This window comes from Chinchilla lanigera, unplaced genomic scaffold, assembly GCF_000276665.1.
Source record: "Chinchilla lanigera isolate Chin_1 unplaced genomic scaffold, ChiLan1.0 scaffold00019, whole genome shotgun sequence".
NCBI classification, from domain to species: Eukaryota; Metazoa; Chordata; class Mammalia; order Rodentia; family Chinchillidae; genus Chinchilla; species Chinchilla lanigera.
The window spans coordinates 27,032,296-27,042,403 of NW_004955420.1; the positions used below are offsets into that span (position 1 = coordinate 27,032,296).

At 44.8% G+C, this 10,108-nt stretch overlaps 1 protein-coding gene across 2 annotated transcripts in view; it reads right to left on the reverse strand.

The window, feature by feature from the left end:
• Positions 1–10,108, reverse strand: part of Tcaim (T cell activation inhibitor, mitochondrial) — a 32,087-nt gene that overhangs the window by 17,450 nt on the left and 4,529 nt on the right. Inside the window, exons 2-4 of one of the 2 annotated variants that reach the window (XM_005383484.2) lie at positions 6,210–6,282; positions 5,747–5,882; positions 3,372–3,525 (exon numbers count right to left, since the gene is read on the reverse strand). In XM_005383484.2, coding sequence (XP_005383541.1) covers positions 3,372–3,525; positions 5,747–5,882; positions 6,210–6,238 — 319 coding nt within the window. In that variant the 5' untranslated portion in view covers positions 6,239–6,282. Of the gene's footprint in view, positions 1–3,371; positions 3,526–5,746; positions 5,980–6,209; positions 7,420–10,108 lie in introns of those variants that run through there. The other variant, XM_013513519.1, reaches the window with a different exon arrangement.

Genomic DNA, 10,108 nt, shown 5'->3' on the forward strand with positions numbered 1-10,108 from the left:
AGTCAGCCTCACTCTTTTTAGCAGCTATGTGACAGTCCCTTTAATGAATGCAACACAATTAATACTTCCAGCAGTGATGGACACAGAAATTGTTCTCAGTTCTTTGCTATTCCAAAGCCTGAAGTGTTTTCCTGTCTTTGCACCTGATGACTGACACCACACTGTAAATCATCCTCAGAGACACATCTTCTGTTTGCCAGAGAAAGTCACGGAACCCAGAAGATACAAACTAAGAAAGGTTTTCACTTGACCCACTTGATGGAAAAGTGAGAGCTACAGCAGAATTGTTCTATCACAGTTGTGAAGCAGAAAGAAAAGCCCAGGCTCGTGCATGTCCTAGAGGTGGGGAACGAAGAACGCACCCTTGACACTGCTAAGCTGGAAGAAATCTGTTTCTCTCTTCTCAGTTCATTAATTTTTTTAGACCGGGTCTCGCTATGCAGTTCAGACTGGCCTTGAATCTACTACGGAGCTCAGGCTGGCCTCAAACTCACGGTGACCCCCGAGTGCTGGGATTACAGGCATGTGCCACCACGCCTGGCTACTTCATTAATTATTTCATCCAATAAAAGGGCTGCTGTACAGTGAGCACTACTTGTACCAGGATGTACATGTCCTTTACTGGTTCTTTACATTGCTACAGGAGGGATTTTGCAGTTTTAGGGAGATAATTCAAAATGCATTCTAGGAAGCTTGTATGAATTCATATACTTACAAAGTATGAAGACGCCATCTCACTATATGGGGTTATTATTAGTAAAAAATGAAAAAATTTTACAGACAAAATATTGTATCTAATTATTTCAGCTTGCACTTGAATACTGAGACTAACGTTTTTGTTGGCTACGTAAGAATTATTTCTGGAGCTGCCCATTCATAGTCTTTGCCGTTTTTATAATGTAGAGTTTTCTTCTTGGTTTATAAGAACTCTTTATATTATTGTACATATTATGTTTTCTCCCATTTCTAACAATTTTTTTCAGTAACCTATTTTTGCTTAATGAGTAGTTTAACAAGTTAATTGAAAGTGTAGAATTTTTGTCTTTACTCAGAGCCAGCTATAGCTGTATGCTTTGGTATTAGTTTATAGAAAGTTAAGTCTTTAGCTTGTTTTAAAACTTACTGTAAAAATAAAGCTTATTTTCTCATAGGCCACCAAAAAAAATGTGGAGCTAAAGAAGTTATTAGGCTGGGGCTGGGGATTTAGCTCAGTGGCACAGTGCCTGCCTGGCAAGCGCAAGGTCGTGAGTTCGATTCCCAGTACCGGAGGGGGAAAAAAAAAAAAAGAAGACATTATTAGGCCTTTTAAGAATTTCAATGTATTAATGCACACAGCTCAGGAAATTTCAGTGATTAAAAATCTCTGGTAAACATTTTACTTTACTACCATCTTAATTATCAATGAAAAATTTTCATACTCTAGATACAAAACCTAAAGAACTGATTTTAATTTTACAATCAGACAAAAATGTTAAAAATGGAAGTTTTAAATCTCCATCAGATTGCTAATCTTGTCAATAAAGGAAAAGGGAAAAACGTGTACTAGCAACATTTTAAAAGAATAATGTGCTATGTGAACCAACCACCAGACATATCAGTTCTAGTACCAGCTCTGCCCATTTTGTAAATCCACCTTCCTCTTTAACTACATTTACATTTAACATTTAAGCTGATAGCAGGATTGATGTAGTGACTGTAGCTGCAGAAACGAGCCTGAATTTCTTAAATACATAAAAACTATAATATAGATTGGTGGTACCATTTTTATTTTAAAAACTGTAAAAAGGTATAATCTGCCTCTATACATTTTATCTGTCCTCTGGGAGAAATCATGAAACCTAAGCAGATCATTATCTATCTGATGTCTCTTCAATCCCTAGCCAAACCTTGGTGCTGAGTAAGAGGGATGTTTATCTCCTCAACAACATTTACGAACATTTGGTTTGATACTAGCAAAACGTGTCTCACAAGACTCTCATGGCTAAGTGGCACATTCATAATAATGCAAACAAAAAATGATTATTTGGCTGGAGATTTAGCTCAGCGGCACAGTGTCTGCCTGGCAAGTGCAACGTCGTGAGTTCGATTCCTGACACCGGAAAAAAAAATTATTTACACTTTCAAACAGAACGATAAACAGTTATTACTTATTATTTACACAATTCTTTAGCACAGCTATTCCTTTACAAAGGGCCATGAGGTGACTTTTTGTCTGAATAATGAAGAGGAGCTATTTTTAATAAAAGCCTAAATCAGAGGGAGATGGAGAAACTGTCAAGAAAAGGAGTTTGTGGTGTTTGGATCTTCCACATTCTATCATAGAAAGACAATCGGCAGGAGGAGATGGCTACGCAGTGCCGGCCCGAGAGCTGGGCGGAAGCTGCCTTCCCAGCCGGGCTCTGCCTGGCTCTCAGAGACGGAGCCCTGCTCCTGGCAGCCTGGGCAGCCGTGGATAGAGGAGACAGAGACCTTGGGTTTCCTTTTAACAGACAAAGTTCTGGAGGTTAAGTCCAGGTTATACAGCTTGTCACCAGTAGAGCTAGAAATAAATTCTAGGCCTCAAAAGACTATCAAATTCTGAGTTGTGCAATAGTTTATTTCAAAAGAAAATTACAGAGTATTTTCTGTTTTTGTCTTAACTCACAGAAAGCGCTCAGTAAATCTTTTTTCTTTTTTTTGTTTGTACAGGGAATCAGGACCTTGTGCTTGCCAGGCAGGCACTTATGCCACTGAGCTATATCCCCAGCCCCTCAGTAAATCTCTATTTTGTTGTAAAATAAAGTTATTTCCTCAAGGATCATCAAAAGGATATTCGTCTAGAGAAAGGACAGACTCACGGGGCTCTCACCCAGTAAGGTGCTGTTTCTAATTTTAGGCATGACTGGATCACGACTAAAGCAGAAGTAGAAGGTACTGGAAAGACGCTGCAAGGCAGAAGGCTGTCTCCCACCGGAACGCCCATGGACGCTTCCTCTAAAACCCAACCAATCTCCTAGCTCCCACAAGGGACGCTGCCAACCTCTCCGGGCATGGTGAGGCCTGAGAAAGAGAACGCAAGCTGCAGGTTTTAGAAGTACAGGTTGTTACGGTATTTGTGCTGCCCAAGCAAGCATGGAAGTGTAAACTGTTACAGAAAGACTAAGTCACACTGAAACCAGAAGGGGACAAGCGCTTCACTTTTACAGATAATAAAGCTTACAGTGCACAAAAAATGGCTTGTTCAAAGATGTGCAGCTAGCAGCAAAATTTAATTTGCCTAAATGACACTGTCTTTCAGCGGTCAGGGCTTCAGAGGCTTTCTGGCGATGTCAAAATGAGGGCGCACACGTGACTGACTCTTTCGGGGGCAGCCGGAAACATGAAACACCTACCAGAGGAGCTAAAGGGTTCCTGGCCTTCCGAGGAAGTCTGGTCCGTTTCTCGCACATAAAATGTAAGCTGAGTTGGTTTCAAAGACTTGAAGCCTGGTTTCTGGAGGTTTTCTAAGTAGACACTTAGTCTCTTAAGAGAATTTTCATTGACTTCCTGGAAAAAATACGAATGGTATTTACACAGAAATAAGAACAAGAAAAGCAAAGCAGATAGCGACCTTTTAAATGGTACTGAGGGTATTAAATGATTTGGAATTTTAAAATGCTGGAATTTTACAGTTTTCTTTTCTCTTTCTTACAGTCCTAAGGATAAAACCCAGGGTGCCCTGCATGCCAGGCCAGCGCTCCACACCACAGCTGGATCCGCTGGGTCTCCAGTGTGGGGCTGGTCTTTTGCACCCTTACCTCTGACTCCGGAGGGGCCACTGTAGGCCAATCTTGTAAATTTCTGTGTGCCGTGTTCAGTCTGATTCAGAGCCTGTGAGGAGCTTCACCCAGCCCCGCGAGCTCTTGCACGCACTAATACAGACAGTTTTAGCCCCAAGAATTCTTTAAGTGGATCAGGCACATTTTCTGCCAATGTGCAGAAGTGTTTTAGATACATGTTTCTATTTTTGCCCCACAGAAACAAAGGAGCTAAAGCTCTCCCCTGAAGCTACAGATAAGGATTATGTACACAAGGCAGATAGGAACTGGGTGAAGCTCAGACTTCTCAGTGAACTTTGTATTTAGTTTTGATTTTTAAAACCTGTATATTCTGCACACTTTAAAATTAAAGAGCATTATAACAACAACTGGGCACCAGTGCGGGGTCGCCTGAGGTCAGAGCCTGCGCCTCAGAGGCCAGCGTCTCATGCTGCAGTGTGCTCCGGAGTGGGAAGAAGCTGCTGACGGCAGCTGGGGCCGCGTCAGGGAGGGGAATGGGCACTGAGCCTCAGCCGCGGGGCGGGGGCTGCGGGAGGAGAGCACTGGACCAAACGCCACAGTGCAAGGAGGAGAGGGACCGCGGGAAGGAGGGCGGTGGCAACTTTCTACAGTCCGGACGGCCTCCTCACAAGGGACACGCCGTGAGAAAGCAGGGACAGCATGGCCAGGAAGCTCCCGGCTGGGATGGGGGCGGCTGCATCGAGGTTTGGCCCACAGCAGGCAGGCGACACGCAAGGCGGACAGCGCCAGTGTCCATCCGAGTCCACGGAGCACACGGGGCCCGAGCCCAGACCCACACCAGGTGCAGTGGCCCTCGAGGACTTGCGTCGGGAGAGCCCTCACTGCTGTGAGGATGTGGACAGCAGAGGGCGGGCAGAGGGAAAAGCAGAGGTGAGAGGAGAGCCAAGCCCAGGGCAGGGCCGCCGTGGTCACTGCACCGCAGGGACGTCAGCTGCTTCCTGCCCGGCAGGCTGTGCGAGGACGTGAGAGGGGCTGCCAGCCAGGGACGCTCATACCGGCCCTGGTGCCACGGTCTCCCTGGGGTTCACTGGGGGTCAGGCACACCCCCCACACCCCCCACGGCCCAGGGCTCACTGCAGGAGAACAGGTATTCACTGCAAGCACACTATCAGCACAATCAGGCTCTGCTGACAGTTCTTATCATTCTTTTTCAAAACATCTGTATTAGTCCACATCTGCAGCGAGACTACGTTTGTTGTGGGCAGTGGCACATGCGCATCTTGTTTTCCAGGGCCCCTTTCGCGCCCCTCCCTCTACCTGCTGGTCCCCTTCCCATTATAGCTCTTTTCTGGGGGCGCTGAGACAGGGTCTTACTATGCAGTTCAGACTGGCCTTGAACCCATGCTGGCCTTGAACTCAGTGATTCTCCTGCCTCAGCCTCCTGAGGCTGGAGACTTGTGCCAGTACACTCGGGTCTATAGTTCCCTCTTAGCAGGCAGGACATTCTGATCCCCAGGGGTCAGTTACAGGCCAGCAGGGATGTCAGACTTTTGTCTGGAATGTGTAGGGTTAAAGCAACCCAAGCTCCTTGGTTCACCCTTCACAACACACAGAAGCTCAAACGAGAAAGCTACACTGGGGGCTGTGGGCGCAGCTCAGCGGTGAGACCCTGGGTTCAACCCCCAGCACTACAAAACAAAACAAAACAAAACGTACAAAAATAAAGGAAAGCGTGATTTCTAATCCTCGAGTTTACGTGACAATTTTACTGCCTACATAAATTATAACAGCTTTCATTACAAAAGTTGTCAATTTCTGATATTTTGAATTTTGACTAATTCGAAAATTTACTAATTTCAGAGTCAAGAGTTTTCTCCATTTCACATCAGCTCAAAGCACTGATTACATGACCATGACAGGATAGCCCAAACTCACAGGCTCTGTATTAGATTTGATGAAAAGTAAAACTGAACACGACCCACGCTTACCCTTTCTCTGGGGTGCTGCCCGAAGAAGTCCGGGTGGACTGCAAAGTAGAAAGGCCTCAAGGCGTGGACGGCCTCTGCTCCCGACAAGGCTCGAGAGTAGTGGAACCAGTGGGGGTGGGTCTGCGCCAGACAGAACCTTGTAAAAAGATGTGGCTGGTTATTCTCAGTCCCAGAAACACACATTCTCAGTGATGAAGCAACAGTCAAGTTAAAAGTACTCTGCAGGGAAAACACTGTAGGAGCAAAACAGAAATTTTGCAGTCTTTCACAATCTACTAGGTTTTGGAAACAGTGGTTCTACATTTCTCTAACGCAATGAGAAATATTAAGTGGCAGTAACATTTCTCCCCCACAATCCACTGAAAAATAATAACTGGCTTCACTGAAAATGATGAGTTTTCTTTATAGAGTACAGAGTGTTTTTGTTTTGGCCCCCAGTGAAAAACCGAAACTCAAAGCTTACCTCCTCAAAGGTCTCAGGTGGCGAAACATTGCTGAATATGTATGTATGTCAACTTCCAGGCACTCATCAACTGCTTAAAAAGTTAAGCAGATACCACAAATGAGTAAGTGGAATTTCAAATTAAAAACACATTACCTCCCAAAGTGAAACACTTAGGTATTCATTTAATGAAGTATGTACAAAATCTAAATAAGGAAAACCACAAAACTTTGATAAAAGGAATCAAAGAACTAATTAAGTGGTGAGAGATAGCCCATGCTCCTGGATAAGAGTCAACACCGTCAAGATGTCAGCTTTCCCCAACTTGGTCTATAGAGTCAATACAATCCTTGCCAGTGTCTGTGCCAGTTAAACTGGACTGCCAGCTTGATTGGCCTGCGAGCAGCCTACAGGACTAGTAAGGTGTGCTTCTGGCTATCTCTGGTGGGTAGATAACCCACCAGAGGCGGGACCCTGGGCACTGTACTGTGCCCTCGCTGCTTCTCTGGCGCTGTTTCCCTGCTCTGCCTTCTAGTCACCATGGACTAAGCAGCTTTGCTCTGCCAGGCCCTCTTGCTATAATGTTTCTACCTTGGAGCCAGCCAAGCCTGGACTGAGTCCCCTGAAACTGATAGTCAAATAAATCTCTCCTCCTTAGTTCTGTATTTTGGGGATCTGGTCCAATATCTCAGAGTTATTTTGTGGATACTGACAAACAGATTCTAAGGTTTATAGATGCGAGAGATCCAGAGCAGACAATTTAACATTGAAGAAAGTAGGAAGACTAAAACTATTTGACTTCAAGATTTACTGTAAAGCTATAGTAATCAAGACAGTGTGGTACTGCCAAAAGAAAAAAAAAGATAACTGGAAAAAAATCGAGATGACGTTGGGTATGGAGATGACTTTTTAGATAGGACTCCAAAGGCATCATTTGTGAAAGAAATAATTAATACCCGGACATTAAGCTTTAAAACTTCTGCTTTGTGAAAGACGTGAGGAAAACAAGGAGAAAAGCCACGTACTTGGAGCAAAACACACATCTGGTAAAGGACTGCTATCCACAATGGACTACAAACTCTGCCACTCAACAAGAAAACAACCCAATTAAAAATGGACAAAAGCCTGCACAGACGCCAAGAAGACAACACAGACAGCAAGCGATCATATGAAGAGATGTTTAAAGCTGAGTGGTGGTGCATGCCTGTAATCCCAGCACTTGGGAGGCTGAGGCAGGGGGATCGTTGTGAGTTCGAGACCAGCTTGGGCTACAAAGTGAGTTCAAGGCTGGCCTGAACTGCATAGCGAGACCCTGTCTCAAAAAAGGCAAAAGAAGAAAAAGAAAGATGTTCAGCCTTGAGGGCACCAGGGAACTGCAAATTAAGATAATCAGATAACACCCCCAGCTGACAGAACGACCCTGACCCAAACCCCAAACACAGGCAATACTGCATGGTGCCGAGGGTGTGGGGTAAAGGAACTCTCTTCACTGTGGGCGAGGATGCCGAGCACTACAGCTTGGCAGCTTTTGACAAACCAAACACATTCATGATCCCATCCAGCAACCGTGGTCCTTGGTATTAACCAAGAGAACTGCCAGTGCAGGTCCACACGGCAACCTGCATACGCACGTTTACAGTAGCTTTATTCAAAATCTGGAAGTAAAAAGTATGTCCTTTAGCCAGTGAGTGGGTAAACTATGGTACATTCAAACAGCAGACGATTCCAACTATACGACACTCATGAAAAGGCAGAGACAGTAAAAGGGTTGGTGGTTGCCCAGGGTAGGGCAAGGAGGAATGAGCAGTCAGAGCCCAGGGTTTTAGGGTAGCAAAACTATGCCCCTGAAACCACCGCGGTAGAAACTTGCCCTGCACACCACCAAAAGTGATCTCCTCAGTGTGGACGCTGGGTGACAAGGACCTGTCAGTGTGGGGTCACTGATCGGCACCTGTACCACCTGGGGTGGCCTGCAGACAGCGAGGTATGTGTGTAGTAGGCAGGGGCATGCGGGAGCTCTACTTTTTTGCTTCATTTACCCAAATCAGTTTTATCTCTAAAGAGTCAAGCAGGTAAAAAGGGGTAAGAGATTTGAAATCACATGAATTTTTCCATGTTAGCGCTCTAGGAAGACATTCAAGTATACTGTAGTCTCTGCCAACTGGCCAATAATGGCTGTCAGTAGGTGGCAGGGCATTAAGGGCTCTATTTATTTTTTCCCTTAGTCCCTAGTTTATTTACAAAGAACATATGAAATATATTCATCTAAAAAAAAAAATCAAACTTTTTTTTAGCAAACAAATGATAGAAAATGAGCCTGGCAGGAAATGAGGGACAGAAATACTCAATTATTATTTCAGGTACCCACCATGGGAAGGGTCTCAGGACAGTCCTGGACTGTGGTCCCAATCTACTCACTTAGTTTTGCAGTGCTCAGTACTTGCGTATCCTGGGCAAGTGCTCTTAGCATTGAGCTGTATCCCCAACCTTTCATTTTTCATTTTACTAAGAACATTTATGTCATCTAACTGCATAGATTTTTGTTGTTGTTGCTGTCTTTTTGAGGTAGGGTCTCGCTACGCAGTTCTGGCTGGCCTTGAGCTCATTTTATAGCCCAGGCTGGCCTTGAACTCACAAGGATCCTCCTGCCTCAGCCTTGAAAGTACTGGGACTACAGGCGTGCACCACCATCCCCTGCTTAACTGCACAGATTCTAATGAATGAGCTCAGCTTAGAGCAAGAAGACTGACTGGCTGTCATTAGACAGCAAATCTGTAGACACCCTGACGGACCTCCCAGACAGTACCCTTAGTAACTGACCCATTCTTCCTTCCTCCCTCTCTCCCAGTGCTGGGGTTGAACCCAGGGCCTCCCTCATGCTTAGTCAGTGTTGTGCTATGGAGCTGTATCCTCAGGCCTCCTTCACGATGTTCAATGTGGAACATAAAGCATATTGCACACACAACAGAATTCTATAGCATGTTGTGGGATCATTTCTATCAAACATAAAGCAAAATTTAAAATTCTGTAAAGTACTGGTCTTCAGTCATCCACAAAAATTAGTTCATCTGCTATTCATTTTGTAATCACAGGGTGTTGTTATGGTTCATATCTAGAGGCCTCCTAGAAGTCTCACATGCTCAGAGTGGGGCTTCCGGGTGGTGGCTCGATCAAGGGTGTGTGATGCCGGATTAGCGCACTGATGGGGTTAGCACAATTCTGGGGTTGGATGATGGACTTGCAGAAGAGGGAAGACACACCCTGAGCGGCTTGAACCACTGGCAGTACAAATGGATATCATCACTTCTATTAGTCTTTTCACTACTAATAAGAAGCCACCCAATGGGACAGTCACGCATGTATCACTGGCGGTTCAAGCTGCCTGGCACTGAGACACATAAATTACAGCTCTGCACGAACATGTTAACGCCTGGAAATGTGGCAACAGATTCTCCCATGTTTGTCTTTTCGAAGTCTGAGATATTAAATCATTGAGTCATGGTCTCCAAATTCAGAAAGAAATTGTTAGAAATAGGGTAGTATAGGTTGGAAATGTTTCCCTGGCCCCCAATTTTACCAGTCCATGTTTGCAGTCAGGATGATCACACTCTTTGTGGGCTCTGCCACACGTGCGTGACACATCACAATTCTTTCTTCACCCCGGTCCCTGCCTCACCTCCTTCCTCCCACCTGAGAAAGAGCTGTCTCCTGTTATCTTTTCTTTTGCTCTGTATTTATATTCTGGGTTTCTCACATAAAAGAAATCATGCAATAGTTAAGCTTGTGTGTCTGATTTATTTCACTTAACATTATGGTCTCAAGGTGCATCAATTTTCCTACAAATGACTCAAGATTTTCCTACACTATGAGGTAGTAGTTTTCTACTGTGTACAAGTACTACAGTGACAGGTGTTTCCTGC